Source organism: Hyperolius riggenbachi, chromosome 7 (genome assembly GCF_040937935.1).
Source record: "Hyperolius riggenbachi isolate aHypRig1 chromosome 7, aHypRig1.pri, whole genome shotgun sequence".
NCBI classification, from domain to species: domain Eukaryota; kingdom Metazoa; phylum Chordata; class Amphibia; order Anura; family Hyperoliidae; genus Hyperolius; species Hyperolius riggenbachi.
This window is the reverse complement of record NC_090652.1, coordinates 319428070-319449539: the sequence shown is the minus strand read 5'-3', so window position 1 is coordinate 319449539 and position 21470 is coordinate 319428070. Positions and strand designations below refer to the sequence as shown.

The window sequence follows — 21470 nt, the reverse complement described above, 5'->3', positions numbered from 1 at the left end:
GTATGCATTTTGCAGTTTTTAGTGGAGTTCCTATTCAGACTGTGTAATAGAAAATGGTAGAAAAAAAAACTCCAAATATTGACTGGATTTTTTTCTTTAGAAGGGATGCTTATAAATATAATTTTCATAGGTTGCTACATAATCAAATACACCTCCTCCCCCCCCATCCAAAAATAAATAGGATAGTCTTTGGAAGATTTTTTTTTCTTAACTTAAGACAATTAAAGACTACTATTTATTTACTGCACGGTTACTGCTGAAATACCTCACTTTATGCATTTACCTCATGTTCGGAAATTGAGAAAAATCTTTCAGAATCGCTAACAAAAGTGAAAAATACCGGTACTTCTTTTAGCCGGGTGCATCCAGCAGGTGGCGCCAATTACTATTCCCCCTCCAGGCCGCCATGGATAGTAGGGAAAGATGTAACTGGTGGAGTTTTGTCGCCACCTGCTGGATGCGCCCGGCTAACGGATAAGTACCAAAATACCTCATGAAATATTTTACCTACCTACCTACAAAAAAAAATTTACCTCACATAGCTACCAGAATTGTGGCCATTATTACCACAGAACTGTCAGTTATAAAACTTCATATGAACAGAACACACATTACATTCTAGCGGTGAGGCCTGATTTTCTCTTCTGCTACAAATCACTAGAATGGCTGGGTGGCTAATTGCCTAACATGTAACACCTATAGCAGTGACATGGCTGAATGGCTAGCTGCCTGATATATAACACAGCTCTGCTCAGTGTAACCACAAACAGATCTCTGCTTCATACATTTACCATGTTCATAAGTTGTTCACACATGGCATCCAATAACTGTCTAGCAGTCACGGATTCATTTTGAGCTTACAATGGCCTCTGTTCATAAAGCATTCCCACATGCGGTAATGCTCAAAACAACTGACTTTCCCGACCATTTAGCAAAGTGGGCATTCATAAAAGCTGTTTCCGCATGAAAAGCTACAATTCCTGAGCAGTGCAGGGAAATTACCGCCTTGTGCGGAGATTATCACAACACATCACTGAAGGTTAATTCATAAAGATTAGAGCAGACGGAAAGTGTGCGGAGAAACCTGGCTGTTTAGATAAGGCAATAAGCCAGAGGTAACAGGCAAGCTAATGGAGACAGACCTCCCAGGCAGCTGCAGAGAGAGGAGAGCAGACAAGGCATTCCGGAATACCAAGGCTGTGTTTAACCCCTTGGGTACCTGTTTTCAGATAAATTTCACATCAGAAAGCCTGCATGTGTAACATTTCTTGAACTTCTTGTAAGCTGTGGCAATTAGATTGTTTAGGAAGACTAAAGGTGCATACACACATCAGACTATAGTCTTTGGAAAATGAAAGATCACAGACCAATCTTACCACCCTTCATGTAGTATGAGAGCCATACTCTACACAGTCTTTTCTATGGAGCTGAACACATCAGAAAAAAAAAATCTTTGCAAGATGCTGCACACACAGATGCTGTACAGACACAAAAGATCAGTATCTGCAAAAGATCTGTTCCTGCCAAAAATCCATTCCTGCAAATTGCAATGATAGTCTATGAGATCTGCAGATCATCATACACACATGATTTAACCGACATTCATCTGCAGATCAAGCAATCATCCGAAGATCTGAAAATCCATCCTGGTGGATCTGATCTGCAGATGAATGTCAGTTAAATCGTGTGTATGATGATCTGCAGATCTCATAGACTATCATTGCAATTTGCAGGAATGGATTTTTGGCAGGAACAGATCTTTTGAGTGTGTGCAGCATGTTTGTGTGCAGCATCTTGCAGATTTTTCTGATGGGGAGTTCAGCTCCATAGAATAGACTGTAGGTATGGCTCTCATACTACATGGAAGGGGGTAAAATTGGTCTGTGATCTTTCATTTTCCAAAGACTATAGTCTGGTGTGTGTATGCACCTAAATAGACAGATTCAGGAGGAGGAGAGGCAGAAAATGCACATGTAAAGGGATGCTGGGGCTGCCTCCTTTATACTAAGGCTGTCTCTGCAGGAGAAAATGTAACAACTCAGCAGCACCACCAGTTTAGTGCAGGAATTCCCCGGCCTATTATCGCAAGTGTAAACTTTTATATGAATTAGCACACACAAGTCTAAAATACCGATGCGGTATTTTCCCTCCAAGATTTTTTTTCCTGCAAATGTTTTATGAATAGAGCCCAATATGGATAAAATACCTGAAAAAGGTAATTTCACATAGGTGATCTAAGGCCTCTTTTCCACGGACTGTTTCTAGCCAGTGAAATGCCTCTCAAACTCTGGCAACTGCTGCCTGGCAACTGCTCGCTGTGTACACAGCTCAACAGTTCGTGGAAGAGATGGCCTGGTCTCTTGCCTCATGTCTGATGAGAATAAGGTAGCCAGGCCAAGAGCCACCCCCTTAGTACTTTCCACAGGTAAAACTAATTGCTAAACATTAACAGACTCAGCCAATAGGTAGCCAAATCCTCATCTTGTATTTCAGCCGGTTACTTACATAGATATTTCAAATAATCCTATTCTTTTCCAATAGCTAATTGAGAAGTTACTGCTTTGCAGATTTTACTACTCAGAAATCAGTCTATTATATCAGTGATTCTCAAACCTGTCCTCGTGACTCCCCAGTGGTGCATGTTATGCAGGCAGCCTCACCTATGCACAGGCGGGGTAATTAGTGTCTCGGCTACATGGAATCCACCTAGCTGAGACACTAATTACCCCACCTGTGCATAGGGGAGGCTGCCTGCATAACATGCACCGCTGGGGAGTCACAAGGACAGTTGTGAAAAACACTGGATTACATCATGCTGAGCTTTTGAGCCACACACCTGCAACAAGAAGAAAGAGGAGAAGCGGGCACTGCTGCGTAAAATCCCTTTATAGTGGCCGGGTTACAGAGTGGTTGCAGTGGGGGGAGAGGGTTGCCTGACAGCTGTTTCGCAGGTATGCAACCTGCTTCTTCAGAGGCTAAAAGACATCTGCAGGAGATTCCATATTTATACATTAAGCCATCGCACTCACCATTCCAGACGTTCACCGTAACCAGCCTGAGACGCACGCCAGTGCCGGCCACTTCCTAGTCACGCCCCCCTCCTCGTCTGCACAGCATGTGAGCGGCTCCAGCCAATCAGCGAGCCGCGAGTCTCCCCGCCAATCTGCTCACTGCTCAGCTCATGTCACTGGGGGACGATCCATGGAGAGGCTCCAGCTTCTAGCAGGTCACCATGGTAACCCCGTCGCGGCTCACGTTGGCTGTGTAGTACGGATTAACCCCTGTGTTCCCATAGAAGGTACCTCCGTGGACCCAGCTGGATATGCGGTATCGCCGCAATTCCACGCAAAATGGTCCTAGTCATCGGGACTCGTCCATTGGGGCATCAGGGGTGGTTTACATAGTATGAGTGATCATTTGGCTCTATAAATAAAAAATAAAAAATATTTCTGTATAGACATTGGCATGTCCTGCAGGGTGAGCCCTGCCTTGCCACCATTTCTAAACAGAGACCACTCATATCTTTCAGGAGGGCTCGCACTGTGGGAGATGTCATAACTAACAGTGAATATGCTGCCCCTGAGGAACCTGGATGGTTGCAGAGATCAATACCTACTGGAGGCTTTAGGTGTGGCAATTGTAATCACTGCCACCAATACGTAGCGGGACGCAGCATCAGATTGGGAGGTCAAGTTCTACCCATCAAGCAATTTTTGCATTGTCGCAGCAAGTTTACTGTTTATTGTATTTTATGCCAGTGTGGCAGTTTTTACATTGGCCAAACAACTCGGATGCTGTGTACCCGGTTTCAAGAGCATGTCAATTCAGTAAGAACAGGTGTAGGAGCAGGTAGACTTATCCGACATGTAAGGGAGAATCACAATGGAAATGCTACATGCCTGAGCTTTGCTGGTATCATGACTGTGGAAGTACCCCGGAGGGGTGGGGATCGGGAACAGATGTTGCTGCAGCAGGAAGCTAGGATAATCTCGGTCACTAAAGCTTGTGGCCCTTTGGGATTGAACGATAGGAATGAGCTGCACTGCTTTCTAAACAAGTATAATTGATGCAACAATGTATATCATCCTCTTGCCCTTAGCTATGAATGTAATAATTACTTAAATGTCCATTATTCTTTTATTTTCCTTTCTCTCTCTTCCTTTTTCAAAAAATTTTTTTTTGGAAACAACAACTTTATGTAACATGTAGCAGGATGCTAGGCATAAATGTATGCATATAGACTGTTTGCATTTTTATTTTTTATTTTTTATTTATAGAGCCAAATGATCACTCATACTATGTAAACCACCCCTGATGCCCCAATGGACGAGTCCCGATGACTAGGACCATTTTGCGTGGAATTGCGGCGATACCGCATATCCAGCTGGGTCCACGGAGGTACCTTCTATGGGAACACAGGGGTTAATCCGTACTACACAGCCAACGTGAGCCGCGACGGGGTTACCATGGTGACCTGCTAGAAGCTGGAGCCTCTCCATGGATCGTCCCCCAGTGACGTGAGCTGAGCAGTGAGCAGATTGGCGGGGAGACTCGCGGCTCGCTGATTGGCTGGAGCCGCTCACATGCTGTGCAGACGAGGAGGGGGGCGTGACTAGGAAGTGGCCGGCACTGGCGTGCGTCTCAGGCTGGTTACGGTGAACGTCTGGAATGGTGAGTGCGATGGCTTAATGTATAAATATGGAATCTCCTGCAGATGTCTTTTAGCCTCTGAAGAAGCAGGTTGCATACCTGCGAAACAGCTGTCAGGCAACCCTCTCCCCCCACTGCAACCACTCTGTAACCCGGCCACTATAAAGGGATTTTACGCAGCAGTGCCCGCTTCTCCTCTTTCTTCAAGACGCTTCTGCAATCGGTGCACATTGCAGGTAAACCCATCTGAGGCCGTTCCATCCCTGCCGCATACTGGTGCCAGTTTTTTTCTGTTTTCTTTTCCCTAAGCACACACCTGCAACAAGCATCCAGCTAGTGGAGTCAGTCCAGAGACAAAGCATGTTCATTCTGGGCCAGTGACTCAAAGAGTATCATTCATTAAATGCTGAAAACAGCTGACTTTCCTGACCACGTAGCAAAGTCTCAATTCATGAAAGCTGTTTCCTGCATGAAAAACTACACTTACCGTGCAGGGAGATAAATCACCGCCTTGTGCAGTGACCACCTCCAGCACGTCGTAAAATGTAATAAATGTCAATTCATAAAGATAGGAGCAGCCAGTATTGAGACAAAGAAATGCCGGCTGCTTTGAATAGGCAATAAGCCAGCTGAAGAAGCGATAAGCCAGTGGATAGATACAGATCTCCCCCAGGCAGCAGCAGGGAAGAATAAACACAGCATCCTACAATATCAAGGCTGTGTTTTTAACCCTTTGGACTCTATTCACAAAACCATGTGCAGTAACTTTTTTGGGTGAAAAATTACCTCCAGGGATAATTCACTAAAAATAGTGAAAATAGTGAGTATTCACTAAAAATATACCAAGTGTGATAAATGTTTGATAAAAGTGCAGTGATAAACCTGTCAGTAATATGCATGGAAATAAAGCTTTTTTGACCACTGTAGGGCAGCCCATATGCTTGCCGCCCATTACACAGACGGCCCAGGAAAGCCTGTCACATTTACAGTGGGACCTCAACTCTTGCACAGGACAGAAGGAAAACATATAGAAATGTACCCCATATTATATAATTTAGCCTGTCTAATTCCCCCTCATCTGTGACTAATCACAACTGTAATTTTATCCCAGCTGTGCCAGCTGGCTGCCTCAGCAGAGCAGCTAATGTGTAAACACAGGATGTTAACCCTATGTCTGCTTCCATGAAAGCAGGGAGTACATACAAATTCAGCCAAAAATCTCCAGTGTATCAGCTGTAACAAAAATGTTTTTCTTTAAAGGTAATTATGCTGTTGCTCATCTTTTAGAGCAGAGATGAATTTCCTCCTCGGCATCTATAAAATCATCTAAAAGACTGTATGAGGTCTGAAAGGACACCCTGAGATTAGACACTCGTTTTTTCTGCCTTCTGTGTAAAAATAAACTCAAGCAGAGAAAGCTGAAAAGGCTCCATCCTGAAGGCCAAAAGCAGAGAAGTGATAATTATCACAGGCCATTTGTAGTGGGAAAAAAAAAAAAAAAAAAAAAAAAAAAAAAATCCTTAACACCAACTTTTCAATGGAGAATCTCAAATTGGAGATAAATGTTGAGGTAATTACCACACTTTTACCACATGAGGTAATTTAGGGAGAAAAAAAAATTGTGAATTTGAAAATGGAGATATTTTGGTCTGTGTTTATCACTACCTAATTTAACTCATGCAGTAACTCATTGAGAATAGAGCTCATAGTGGGAATTCCCTGCCAATAACAGAAATCTAGATAGATAATCCAACAATGGGCTCTCTTCACAAAGCATTACCACATTCAGCAATGCTGAAAACAGCTGATTTTACCGATCACCTTCCCAAATTACAATTCACAAAGATTCTGGCATACAGGAGCTCCCCCTGGTGGCTGCAGCACAGCTAAAGGTATGATCGGATACACAGCAGATAATACCCGAGTCATACATGCAGCTCCCTGCCTGCCTGCTGACCTGCTCCCCAGCTGGTAGGTCAGGGGTCCCCAACCACCGGGCCGCACCCCACTGCCGGTCTGTGGGCAGTTTTCAGCCGGGCCGTGGTGGGTCTGGCCTCTCACCCCACGGCCGCTGCTCCTGTTACCTTATGAGCTGGTGGGCGCTTCCTCAATTAGATTCCCTCGTAGCTCCTCTCCTCTTTGCAGCATCTTCTATTACAGCAGCGCATCACATGGCTGCTGGCAGGAGGGAAGGAAGCAGGACAGCGGTTCCCATGGCTACAGTGATGGCCACTACAGAAAGCCTCTCTCCTGCTCCCTTCCCTCCTTGCAGCAGCAGCGGGCCCAAGAGGAAAATGGCGGTCCCCGGCTGATAAAAGTTGGAGACTCCTGTGGTAAGTGACTTACCGAGCAGGGCTTAGTGAATTGAACCAGGCTTGTTTTGTTTCGGTTTTGGTAAATTGCAGAACTTCTGCCTCATACAGAAAATCTTTAGTGAATTTGGAGCAAAAAGTGTAAAATACCAAATGAGATATTTTACCAAACAAACTGCTTTTACTGACCTGCCTTTTGTGAATAGACCTCAATACCTGTTTGCTGTATCTCTCTCCACACTTCTCTCTTGTCACTTCTCTGCACACGGCCACGCCTTTATCCTCCCATAAGCCGCACCTCCTCATTGTATATTCACGCCTTCTCTACCTGTGCAGATAATTGGCAGGATTCACAAAGCTTTTTCACCTGTTTTCCTCTGTTTTCACCTTATCTATGTAAGGCCTCTTTTCCATGGACTGTTGAACTGTGTGCTCAGCAAGCAGTTACCAGGCAGCTATGAGCAGTTGTGAGAGTTTGAGAGGCATTTCACTGGCTATCAACAGTCCGTGGAAAAGAGGCCTTACATTTTTAAGCTTCCACAGAGCAACAATGTAATGGGCTCTATTCATAAAAGGTAGTGCGGTATTTCCCGATGTAGCGAGATATTACCGCTTGCGGAAAATTGTGTGTTTTGAGGTCATTCATTAAAAAAAAGTCTCATGCGGCTCGCTTGCGGTGTGAGGCGAGATGTATGCGATAATGTTGTGGTAATTGTGCGGTGATCGGCTAAAGTGTGCGGGAATATGGCGGTATGTTGGCGGAAATAGGCGTAGGTACTTATCCGTTAGCCGGGCGCATCCGGCAGGTGGCGCTAATTACTATTCCCCCTCCAGGCCGACATGGATAGTAGGGAAAGATGGGTACTTATCCGTTAGCCGGGCGCATCCGGCAGGTGGCGCTGTTGATGTTAATTCCAATCATAATTACTTCACGTAAACCTTGCCCTCTCTCCTATAGAACACTGGGGAGGGGACATGCGTGTCCCCCCGGAGTCGTTCGTCGCGGCATTGCGACTCTGGGGGGACACACATGTCCCCTCCCCAAGGCTCATACGAGAAAGGGCAAGAGGGAGAGGAGAGCGAGACACGAAGCAAGCCGGCGGCTTGATCTGTTTAAGCCGGGCGCATCCGGCGTTTACATTCACAGGTTTACGTGAAGTAATTATGATTGGAATTAACATCGACAGCGCCACCTGCAGGATGCGCCCGGCTAACGGATAAGTACCCATCTTTCCCTACTATCCATGTCGGCCTGGAGGGGGAATAGTAATTAGCGCCACCTGCCGGATGCGCCCGGCTAACGGATAAGTACCTAGGCGTATTTAGCGTAGTTTTCCCGCCGGAACCCTTGCCTTTTTAGAAGAAGTGGCGTAAAGGTCACGTGACGTGTTTAGGCGCCATTCGTACTTGGGAGTGGCGGTGGAGCAGGTGCTTGGCGAAAAAGAGAAGGAGAACAAAGCGCGCATTGGAGAGAGAGAGAGAGAGAGAGAGAGAGAGAGATCGGATCGGAGGTCAATAGGTGAGTGGTGATGTCGGGATCGCGAGGTGTGGTGCAGCAAAAGCAAGCATGTGTAAGTTTTCATTTTTCCCCATACATGCTGCAGCAGCGAGGGGCAGATTATTAAGGCCTGAACAACACATACCGCCATGCTGGTGCCAGTGATACATGGCCATGTGACGTGAAATCTGATGTGTGTGACGAACTGTATTTCTCCAAAGGTCAGCGTTCTATTGGCCACTGCATTTGTGATGGAAGATGTATTATCAGACGTCGTAATGTGTAGCATACTGAAATGCAGTAGTTCTCTATGTGAAATAATTGTATATGTGGACTGTACTCTGAACTGTACCTAGTGTAGTCAGTTCAAATGTTGGTATGGAGCAGGGTAGGGAATGTAATGAATACTATAGTTGTGTAGTGTATATTATGAAATGGAAGCACATGGATTAGTGTGTATGGAATTTTCTGCAGATGTGACATTTTCTTTCATGCAAGCTGCTCCCTACACATATGCTGCTAGTATTTGGATGGGAGGGCGAGCGACTGTAGGACATGAGGCCTAGTGTGTTGTTGCAGAAGGGATGGAGTAGTAATGGCTCTTGTACTGATGAGGGAGTGTGGGTGAAGGCGATATGGCAAGTCTAATGCGTGATCTTTTTGGCCATATTAGTAGTGTAATGTGGCCAAAGGGTGTGGCTTTCATTAATGGTGTATTGATGGAGGTAGTGCCTTCCATGTATACTTTACTTCGGACACACATTGCCAACATGTGTTGACTGGCGTTACAACATATCCTGCCACAAAACCATCATGAGTTTGAAACACACGTCACAGCAGCCACAATTGTGTAACAATAACACAGACTTTAAATTAGCAGTAAGTGCTCATGATGTACAGTATTGCCATAGTAGAGTAGCTTATCATGCATGTAGCCTTGTGTGTTCACTAGGTGCATGTTAAAGCTATTTTTGGATAGTGATTGTAAGTCATCAGCAAGTAATGGCCAAACTAAGGAGCAAAGGAGAAATGTTATACTGTGTAAAGCATTCGGTGCATGCTGCCATCTCTCATAAGTAGGATTACTTTCTGCTGTCATGTGGTGTAGTAGCATTGTTATGTTGTCCAATGTAAAAGAGGGGAACAAACATTTTTGGAGAATTCACCAATTTCTCACACTTGAAACAGTCAGAAACATGGAAGTGCGATTAGATTGTGCTGGTTGTTTCACACAAATACCAGTTGTACAGATCCCCCTGGTGGTCAGTTTGTGAAATAAGAAATCATTAACATGTACAATGCTTAATGAACGTATGTTTGGGCTCCCTTTGGAATATTGTTGATGTTGTGTTGTTAAAACAGTGCTGTTGCGTTTGCAAAACCACTACTCATTATTTACAAACATACTTCACATGCTTCTGCTATAGTGCATGGATGTTGCATATATTCTGAAAAAATTTCACTTAAACATTGTACAGTGTGTGTGCACCTTTAAGTCTGTCCTTGTTAGCTAGGTCATAAATCATTTGGCCCCAAAAGAATGGTGGCGGTCTTACAACATCAAAATTGTAGCATTGTGACCCATGGAAGATGTATTTTGCCTGTTTATCAGTCTTCCAGTGTATTACATGCAGGACCCCAGATGGCTGGTTCTAAACATACATCACGTATGTGTTGAACCATCCATCTGTGCTCCTGCATTTGAAGAGAATCTGTATTGTTAAAATCGCACAAAAGTAAACATACCAGTGCGTTAGGGGACATCTCCTATTACCCTCTGTCACAATTTCGCCGCTCCCCGCCGCATTAAAAGTGGTTAAAAACAGTTTTAAAAAGTTTGTTTATAAACAAACAAAATGGCCACCAAAACAGGAAGTAGGTTGATGTACAGCATGTCCACACATAGAAAATACATCCATACACAAGCAGGCTGTATACAGCCTTCCTTTTGAATCTCAAGAGATCAATGGGCTCTATTCTCAAAGAGCCAGATTTTCCGCAAAATTTTACCGCTATATTCCCGCCAGCGGTAAACTCTGCATTTTTTCAGCATTCACTAATATTTTCCGCATGTTTTCCGCATGCGGGAAAAAAGATGCGGAAACAGCCATTATTCATGCGGGAATCATGCGGTAAAAAGGACGCATGAAAAAGTGTTTAAAAAAAAAAGTTAAAGTCCAGCAAGCACAGCCCTTAAGCCTCCACACTTTATTAAAGTCAATGGGATGCGGAATATATCACCTACTACTTGTAGGTGATAAAAAAATCGGTAATTAACGACGAAATGATGCGCCTGAACATTTTTGAGAATTGATCTTTTATTGCGGAAAATACCGACTTTTGCGGAAAGTTTTCCGCAAGAATCCCGCACTTTTACCACACTTTTTCCGCATGCAGAAAAAACATGCGGAACATTTTGAGAATTCCAACTTGACGGTATTTTGGGTGCAAACTTCCCGCATGTACTTTACCGCATGCGGGAAGTCTTTGAGAATAGAGCCCATTGGGCTCTATTCTCAAAAGCATGTGCGGTATTTTTTATTTGTGCGGAAATTAAGCGCATGCGGAAAACGCCGCAAAATTTCCAGATTCACTAATATTTTCCGCATGTTTTCCGCATGCGTGAAAAAAGATGCGGAAACAGGCATTATTCATGCGGGAATCATGCGGTAAAAAGGTCGCATGAAAAAGTGTTTAAAAAAAAAAAGTTAAAGTCCACCAAGCACAGCCCTTAAGCCTCCACACTTCATTACAGTCAATGGGATGCGGAATATATCACCTACTTCTTGTAGGTGATAAAAATTCGGTAATTAACGAAGAAATGATGCGCCTGAACATCTTTGAGAATTGATCTTTTATTGCGGAAAATACCGACTTTTGCGGAAATTTTACCGCATGAATCCCGCACTTTTATCACACTTTTTCCGCATGCGGAAAAAACATGCGGAACATTTTGAGAATCCCAACTTGCCGGTATTTTGGGTGCAAACTTCCCGCATGTACTTTACCGCATGCGGAAACTCATTGAGAATAGAGCCCATTGTGTGTTTCTTTCCCCCTGCATCTCTCATGCACTGAAGTTTCAGGCTGCTCTTTTCTTCCTGCAAACAGCTTTGCCCTTGTCTGTAATTCTTCAGTATGTGAAAGCCCAGCCAGCTCAGAGGACGATTTATCCAGCTTGTAAAAGATAAGAGAGAGAAGAGAGAAGCTGCTCTAATCTAAACAACACACAGGCAGTGTGCTGTGCATAGAGGGGCCTGGAAGGGGGAGTTCATAGCAGAACCACAACACTGAAGAACTTGGCAGCCTTCCAGACACAGGCTGACAAGTCTGACAAGGGAAAGATACATTGATTTATTACAGAGACAGTGATAGTATAAAGTGCTGCAGTAAGCCAGAACACATTAGAATAGCTTTTGGAACTTGTAGGATGATAAAAAACAGGATGCAATTTTTGTTACGGAGTCTCTTTAATACACTGCCAGACTGATAAACAACCAACCTCTTCACTCCCACATAACGCTAGTCACGCACTCAATTATTTGCCTACCGATACAATAGAGTGTCCCATTCAAGAGTTCCATAATGACATTGCAATTCCAGAATAATATGTTTCTACGATAAAGCCAATAAATGTTGCAGCTGCGTAACAATCCCTGCAATTTCATATCCACACCTTTTAATCATCTAGTCATACTCAGAGGCCTGGTGCACACCAAAAACCGCTAGCAGATCCGCAAAATGCTAGCAGATTTTGAAACGCTTTTTCTTATTTTTCTGCAGCGTTTCAGCTAGCGTTTTGCGGTTTTGTGTAGCGGTTTTGGTATAGTAGATTTCATGTATTGTGTTGTACTGAACAGCTACTGTAACAAAAAACGCCTGGCAAACCGCTCTGAAGTGCCGTTTTTCAGAGCGGTTTGCGGTTTTCCTATACTTAACATTGAGGCAGAAACGCATCCGCAATCCAAAATCTGCAGCAGCCCGGGAGTATGCGTTTCTGCAAAACGCCTCCCGCTCTGGTGTGCACCAGCCCATTGAAATACATTACCCTAGCGGATCCGCACCCGCAAGCGGATCGCAAACCGCAGCAGAACCGCTCTGGTGTGCACTAGGCCAGAGTCCACGTTGTACATTTTTGGCCCAGAGCCTTGTGTCATGCTGCCGCTACGTTGTGGAACTCATTACCTGAACAGATCCGGACAGCTCCATCCCTGCCTGGTTTGCAAGCCACACAGATAACACACTGGTTGTGTTAGACATGTGCATAAATACAAATCTTCTTCTTGCAGAAGAATTATATCCCACTATCAATTAGTGAAGGAGAGAGAGGCTAAGCACTCTTACTCCTATGGGATCAAAGGAATACATGAAGGTCATGGTATTGTTTATAGTATGTTTACCTTTTTTCATGTGTATTGCAATGACCTCTGAGTAATTGACATATGTGAATATTTTCTTTAGGTTCACAGTCCCATCGAATCTTTTTCATATATATGACTCAGAAGAAGATGTATGTATACTTTGTTATGGGATATTCACATCAATGCACATATGCATATGTAGGTAATGTGTATTGGTTATAAATGTGTTGTGTTGTATGTTAAAGGTTGATGTCACGCAAATGGAGCACACACGGGAGGATATGGGTGTGGCAAGCCATCATGTCACGCAAATGGAGCACACACGGGAGGATATGGGTGTGGCAAGCCATCATGTCACGCAAATGGAGCACACACGGGAGGATATGGGTGTGCCAAGCCATCATGTCATGTTAAAGTCAAAGGTAATCCAAAATTCACATGTATGTTTCACATTGTTGAAAGGCTACCTTATGGGTTAATCAGGAGGAATTTTTGTTTGCACATATTTCAGAAAAATGTTACAATGCAAAAGGGCTCCTTCTGTGCAAAGAGTAAGAATAATTCCACAGCAGGATTAGGTGCAACTACACAACAGAACCCCAACCCAAAGCATAGTGTGAGTCACGTTATCATTTCATACATGTGTGTATTTTCTTACAATCATATGTAATACTTATATGTGATGGTGGACCTTGTGTTCCTTTACATAGGACAAACGTCATCCTCAGCAGCATAGAAAAGTATCTCTACAAACACCACAACAAGCCAAAGAAATGGTGAAGGTATGTGTACTTGATGTGCAGTATATGTCCATAGCTCATGATATTTGGTAATATTAGGAAACCTTGAGATTGTGAGCTGGTCCACACATGTCAAGTATTAGCGTATGTTACAAATGGATGTGAAGCTACAATGGTGACACTGTAAGCAGCCACGTACTACGTCACATGATGTCATTTATTTAGGATTGTGCAACAATCTGTTAATGACGACCACTGTTCAAAATATCTATACGTCTAATTATTAATATCACAGCACTAATAGAGATAACATAGTATATCTCAAGGACGGTCCTTAGTGGGCCCAAGGGCCACGATGTTTTTGAAGCCTGTGTGTGTTGTGTATTTTTGTTGACAAGAGGTGGTGCTTGGACATGGCAACTCCGAGCCAGTGTTTGACAAACTTGACAGTGTGCCATTCCTTAACGGAACAGGAGTTGACTATGGCCCAGCACTCAGTGTGTGTGCCCACACAGGATGTCTGTCTGGGAGCATTACAGGGCCTGGGGTTGTCTGCGTTCTTTCCACAAAAAACCATACACTAGTGGTTTACAGATCGTACATAAGTGCCGTGTACCGACATAATAATAAAGAATGTGATGGCCATGATTTTTATTAACCCACACCAAAATACCATTATACTCTGTAAGGTATATGATTATGCATGCGTCAACACATCTGTGTATGTGCAGCTGTAGTGTCGACATTGCTGTTGATATTCTCAACCCATGAAACATGTAATGTGTCGCACATGACATAATTTACACAAGGACATCAAGTCATGGATGTAATGACTCTGTAATATGTCCGTTTCATTTTCAAGTTAGGATATGTAATGTCTAAAAGAAAAGAACAATTTAAGAAATAGCATGATGATTATTGGAGTACAGATTTGTCCATTTCACTTCCATTTATGATGTATGGCTAATACAGTATTGTCTTTTGGCCCACCTTTAGGGACATGAAACACAGTACACTCCCAGTAAAGTGGATGGAGGAAGAATGATACAAAACAAATATTCTGGTGATCGCATCAAAAAGGTTAGTTTTGTTCTGCTTTTTATGTAGTCACATCATTGCCTTTCCATTGCTATTTTGTTCTCTCTCTCTCTTTTTCTCTTTCTCTTTCTTTCTCTCTTTCTTTCTCTTTCTCTTTCTCTTTCTCTCTCTTTCTCTCTCTCTTTCTCTTTCTCTCTCTTTCTCTCTTTCTTTCTCTCTCTCTTTCTCTCTTTCTCTTTCTTTTTCTCTCTCTCTCTCTCTCTCTCTTTCTCTTTCTCTCTCTTTCTCTCTCTCTCTTTCTTTCTCTCTCTCTTTCTCTTTCTCTCTTATAATACTGTGCAAGTAAGGTTTGCAACAATGAATGTTGTACTTTGTTTTGTAGTTGAAAGATCATGCCAACAATACATCCAAGACAAAAGCAAAACAATTGGATACAAAACAAACAATGCAAGAAAGTGAAGAAAGCCGAATGCAAGGCAAAAAACGGTGTACAGCACAAGATCCAAACGTAAGCACAAACATGTAGCCTAGATTGCACGTGACCACCGTATGCACTTATGTTGTATGCAGCACAAATGTACTAATGACCATGTATTCACTTGCTTTTACAGCATGAGGAACAAGCAGAAGAATATTTTTATGGTGGGAATGAGTTCGAGCAAAAAATATATGGAGGTCAGCGAGCATCAAACGAAGACAACACACAAGAGAGTGGAAGCCAAAATGGCAAAGGAAAAGCTGCAGTACAAGAGAGTGGTGATGTAAATAAAAGCAAGAAAAAACAACAAGTGCCCAAAAATGATGATGTTTCGTGTGACAGTGTTGATGAGCAACCTGTAGCAACAGTTGCCAAGAAAAAGACGCAGGAAAGAAACGCACGTTTTTCCTTTCAAGAAAATGTGGCTTTAGTTGAGAGTCTCATTCCTTTTTTTGATAAACTTCAAGGGAATTTAAAGCCATCGACTGATAGCTACTGGAAATTAAAAAAAATGGCAAGATATTACAGAGGCTGTGAATAGTGTTGGTGAATGTAAGCGAGACGTGGGGAATGTAAAAAAACGCATTCAAGATATTAAAAGGGATGTGTGTAATAAAATAACACAGGACGTAAAACAGAAGTAAGTGATGTGAAGCATATTATGATACTATTATATGGTAACTCGTATGTGGGAAATTATAACTGACATTACTTACTATGTTTGGTAATGATGTTTTCTAATATTTCACAGACAAAAAACCGGCAACTGTGGAGTACGTGTTTATTTTAAGGACTATGAAGAAGCCCTAAGGCCATACATAGACCAAGATTCAATTGTGGGCATTGAGGAAAAACATGACACTTTTGAGCAGTCAGGTAATGGATAGATATGTCATGTGTATATTAATTATCATCTTGTACAACGTCTATTGTTTTCTAGGTTCATTATGAAAACGTGATGGCGAGTAAAGGCATGAATGTCCACGTACTTTGACTTTTGCCCTCGTATACAGTACAGTACTATTAGATTCTGAGTTATGTAGTAGCTACAAAATGTGGGTACATGTAAGAGTGCTGTGCAGGTACTCAAAGGAAGACTCCCCTCATTCTCCATTATTTACAACTTAGTCATGCACAATCAGAACCAGGTTTATGGGTTATAGACCACACGTCTGTGTGAAATGTGCACAACATTCTCAGTGGATTCCCTACAGCTCTGCGGGGAGTCCATATGTAGAGTATAGTACTACTGTGTAACAAAGGAAACCTGAGACAGATGCAAATCGCAATCGCTAGCGGTTTGTATGAGTGGTTTGCAAGCGATTTCATGAGCGTTTTCAGGAGCGATTTTAAAAGTGTATTCAATTTGCCAGCAGTTGTGTATCAATTAGCGTTTTAATTCTGATTGGTCCTTTCAATTCATTTTAGTTGTGTTACAGTGTGCAGTCACGTCAAAACGCTAGCAAACGATTATGGCAGCGATGATATACTTTACATTGCAGAACCGCTAAACGCCAAAAATGCTGCATGTCCTGCGTTTTGCGATTTGGTAATCGTAGTCGCTCCAGTGCAATTTGGCCCATCCATTAACATTAGCTGAGCGTTTAAGGAAATCGCTAGCGGTTTGAATTGCTCCCTGAACGCTAATGGCCAAATTCCACTGGAGCGATTACCAAAATCACAAATGCAGGACATGCATTTTTACCATTTAGCGTTTCTGCCATGTAATGTATATAAACTCTGGCGTAATCACTCATCAAAACCTGCACAGAGTGAGTTTGCTAGCATTTTTACATTACTGCACACTGTAACAAAATTAAAATTGAAAGGACCAATCAGAATTACAATCGCTAAACAATCGCTAGCAAAACGCTTACACTTTTTTAAATCGCTACCGAAATCACCAGAAAAAGTTCATGAAATCACTCATACAAAACGCTAGCAAATATTGCGATTAGTGATAGCGATCGTGGGTTCCAGGCCATACCCAGCATGCACTGCGTCTGCAATGGTCACATGTGCACACAAGAGCCAATCATCATGTCTGTAACTGCTGACATCATGAGTTAGGCCTCTTTTTCGCGAAAAGTGGCTGACTCAGTCCTGACTCAGACAGGAAGTGACTACAGTGTGACCCTCACTGATAAGAAATTCCAACTATAAAACACTTTCCTAGCAGAAAATGGCTTCTGAGAGCAAGTAAGAGGTAAAAGAGGGGAATTTCTTATCAGTGAGGGTCACACTGTAGTCACTTCCTGTCTGAGTCAGGACTGAGTCAGCCACTTACATACCTGATATTTAACGCTTTCAGGCAGAGAAAGAAAAAAAGGAACACAGCATAGTTATCTGTATGCTAGGCACTGTACATACCCATGTCTATCTCATTATGTCACATTTCAGTTGGGGTATCCTTTAAAGTGGGACTTCAACTCTTGCGCTTGACAGAAGGAAAACAGAAATGCACCCTATAAGTATATAGAGAGTTTAGCCTGTCTAACTCCCCTTCATCTGGGAATAATCACAACTGTAATTTTAGCTCTCAGCTGTGCTAGCTGGCTGCCTCAGCAGAGCAGCTAATTTGTAAGCACAGGATGTTCATCCTATGTCTGCTTCCATGAAAGCAGGATGTACACACACTGGAGATTTATTGCAGAATTTGTATCCGCTGTAACAAATAAATGTTTTTTGTTTAAAGGTTATTATGCTGTTGCTTATCTTTTCGACCAGAGAGGAATTTCCTCCTTGGCACCTATAAAATCATCTAACAGACAGTACGAGGTCGGGAAGTGCACCTGACATTAGGCCCACCCGTCTTCTCTGTCTCCTGCTACGTACAAGTGACATGAATGCAAACAAGCAAAGCTCGAAAAGCTCCATGTTAGACTGCAACAGCAGATATGTGACAATGATCACCTGCCCTCTATAGGGGATAAAAGTCCTAATTTATCACCACTTATCCGCACAATGGGCTCTATTCTCAATGAGTTTCCGCATGCGGTAAAGTACATGCGGGAAGTTTGCACCCAAAATACCGGCAAGTTGGGATTCTCAAAATGTTCCGCATGTTTTTTCCGCATGCGGAAAAAGTGTGATAAAAGTGCGGGATTCATGCGGTAAAATTTCCGCAAAAGTCGGTATTTTCCGCAATAAAAGATCAATTCTCAAAGATGTTCAGGCGCATCATTTCTTCGTTAATTACCGAATTTTTATCACCTACAAGAAGTAGGTGATATATTCCGCATCCCATTGACTTTAATGAAGTGTGGAGGCTTAAGGGCTGTGCTTGGTGGACTTTAACTTTTTTTTTTTAAACACTTTTTCATGCGACCTTTTTACCGCATGATTCCCGCATGAATAATGGCTGTTTCCGCATCTTTTTTCCCGCATGCGGCAAACATGCGGAAAATGTTAGTGAATGCTAAAAAAATGCGGAGTTTACCGCTGGCGGGAATTTACCGGTAAAATTTTGCGGTACTTTTGGCTCTTTGAGAATAGAGCCCAATGGGCTCTATTCTCAATGAGTTTCCGCATGCGGTAAAGTACATGCGGGAAGTTTGCACCCAAAATACCGGCAAGTTGGGATTCTCAAAATGTTCCGCATGTTTTTTCCGCATGCGGAAAAAGTGTGATAAAAGTGCGGGATTCATGCGGTAAAATTTCCGCAAAAGTCGGTATTTTCCGCAATAAAAGATCAATTCTCAAAGATGTTCAGGCGCATCATTTCTTCGTTAATTACCGAATTTTTATCACCTACAAGAAGTAGGTGATATATTCCGCATCCCATTGACTTTAATGAAGTGTGGAGGCTTAAGGGCTGTGCTTGGTGGACTTTAACTTTTTTTTTTTAAACACTTTTTCATGCGACCTTTTTACCGCATGATTCCCGCATGAATAATGGCTGTTTCCGCATCTTTTTTCCCGCATGCGGCAAACATGCGGAAAATGTTAGTGAATGCTAAAAAAATGCGGAGTTTACCGCTGGCGGGAATTTACCGGTAAAATTTTGCGGTACTTTTGGCTCTTTGAGAATAGAGCCCAATGGGCTCTATTCTCAATGAGTTTCCGCATGCGGTAAAGTACATGCGGGAAGTTTGCACCCAAAATACCGGCAAGTTGGGATTCTCAAAATGTTCCGCATGTTTTTTCCGCATGCGGAAAAAGTGTGATAAAAGTGCGGGATTCATGCGGTAAAATTTCCGCAAAAGTCGGTATTTTCCGCAATAAAAGATCAATTCTCAAAGATGTTCAGGCGCATCATTTCTTCGTTAATTACCGAATTTTTATCACCTACAAGAAGTAGGTGATATATTCCGCATCCCATTGACTTTAATGAAGTGTGGAGGCTTAAGGGCTGTGCTTGGTGGACTTTAACTTTTTTTTTTTAAACACTTTTTCATGCGACCTTTTTACCGCATGATTCCCGCATGAATAATGCCTGTTTCCGCATCTTTTTTCCCGCATGCGGCAAACATGCGGAAAATGTTAGTGAATGCTAAAAAAATGCGGAGTTTACCGCTGGCGGGAATTTACCGGTAAAATTTTGCGGTACTTTTGGCTCTTTGAGAATAGAGCCCATCGGGCTCTATTCATAAAACATTTGCGGAGGGAAAACACCACATCGGTATTTTACACTTTTGTGTGCTAATTCATAAAAAAAGTTTACAGTTGCGATGAAAGGTCTGGGAATTCCCACATTAAACTAGCGGTGCTGCTGAGTTGATACATTGGGCTCTATTCATAAAAAAGTTGTGGCGAAAAAACTCCTGGAGGGAAAATACCGCAGCGGTATATTACACTTCTGGGTGGTCATTCAAAGAAATCTTGAAAGCTGCGATGCAAGTGCGGAGATCTCCCGCTGAAGGCTGGCGGTAAGCTGTCGGAAGGCATGCGGAAACACTTCAGCCGGCAGAGTCCCTTCTTGCACTGCTCTCTCTGGGAGGTCTGTCCCATTCACTTGTATGTAATCCGCAAAATCAGAGGAAGCGGTATTTCCCGTCCACATACCACTTCCTCTAAACTTCATGAATGGCCATTTTGTTACTTTTTTCTAGATAAATCTAGAAAAACACTGGAGAAGGCGGAAATTTCTCGCTCTGCTGGGGGATTGTAGATTTTCATGCGGGAACAGCTTTTATGAATGCCCACTTTGCTAAATGGACGGGAAAATCCGCTGTTTTGAGCGGAAAACTTGCGGTAACCTTTTATGAATAGAGCCCATTTTCTCCGTGCAGAGACAGCGTTACTATGGAAGAGGCAGCTCCAGCATCCCTTTAGGGCCTGTTTCCACTACATGCAGATTGGATGCAGAAAAACTCCAATGAATGCCTATGGGAAAATCTGCATCAGAAAAATCGTGTTTAGTGGAAACAAGCCCATAGACATTCATTGGAGTCAGTTTTTCTGCATCCAATCTGCATGTAGTGGAAACAGGCCCTTAGATGTTCTTTTTTTTTTTTAAACTGCCTCTCCTTGCCCTAAATCTGCGCTGAATCTGTCTATAATGCTGGGTATACACGGCACATTTATGCGCCGGAATCGAGCCGCTGTCCCCACTCGTCCCCGCGGATCGATTCCCGCTCGTCCTTATCCTTATCAGCGCTTCGTTTCTGTTCATTGTCCGCCCGCGGAGATCGAGCGCGGTATCGATACGCTGCGGTGATCGGAAAGGTTGGATCTTATCAATTGAGTCATCAGCTGCTTGATTGATAAGAACTATCTAGCCGTGTATGCCCAGCATTAAGGTAGCCATACACTGGTCGATTTGCCATTAGATCGACCAGCTGACAGATCCCTATCTGATCGAATCTGATCAGAGAGGGATCGTATGGCTGCGTTTACTGCAAACAGATTGTGAATCGATTTCAGCCTGAAACCGATCACAATCTGTGCAGCCGCCGCTACCACCTGTCCCCCCCCCCCCCCTATACATTACCTGAAGCTGGCTCCGGGTCCTCTTCTCCGAGCTGCACCCCGCACCGCATCCCAGCGTACACTGTGTCACTCCGTGACCAGGAAGTTCAAATAGAGCGCCCTCTATTTGAACTTCCTGGTCACTGGAGTGACACAGGAAATTAATGTACGCTGGGATAGAAGCGCGGAGAAGATGCCCGGGAGCCAGCGTCAGGTAATGTATAAGTATCGAATTGGCCGCCGCTAGCGACGCGCTCCCTACCCGCGGGCGATCGACGGAAAAAACCCGCACGGCACGATCGACGGACCGATCCGATTTCGGGAGGAAATCGGATCGGCGGGTGCGTTTAGCGCAAACGATTGGCAGCAGATTCGATCACAGTGATCGAATCTGCTGTCCAATCAGCGGCAAATCGGGCCAGTGTATGCCCAGCTTTAGTCTTTCTAAACAATTTATTTAATTGCTGCAGCTTAGAAGAACTT

At 43.3% G+C, this 21470-nt stretch overlaps 1 protein-coding gene across 2 annotated transcripts in view; it reads left to right on the top strand.

Moving 5' to 3' along the window:
- LOC137525255 (titin homolog) overlaps window positions 1–21470 on the top strand; it is a 106110-nt gene that overhangs the window by 673 nt on the left and 83967 nt on the right. For both annotated transcript variants that reach the window (XM_068246280.1, XM_068246279.1), the window contains exons 2-9: window positions 12922–12970; window positions 13067–13243; window positions 13333–13437; window positions 13532–13603; window positions 14558–14641; window positions 14982–15107; window positions 15211–15717; window positions 15829–15953. In XM_068246280.1, coding sequence (XP_068102381.1) covers window positions 12922–12970; window positions 13067–13243; window positions 13333–13437; window positions 13532–13603; window positions 14558–14641; window positions 14982–15107; window positions 15211–15618 — 1021 coding nt within the window. In that variant the 3' untranslated portion in view covers window positions 15619–15717; window positions 15829–15953. The remainder of the gene's footprint in view (window positions 1–12921; window positions 12971–13066; window positions 13244–13332; window positions 13438–13531; window positions 13604–14557; window positions 14642–14981; window positions 15108–15210; window positions 15718–15828; window positions 15954–21470) is intronic.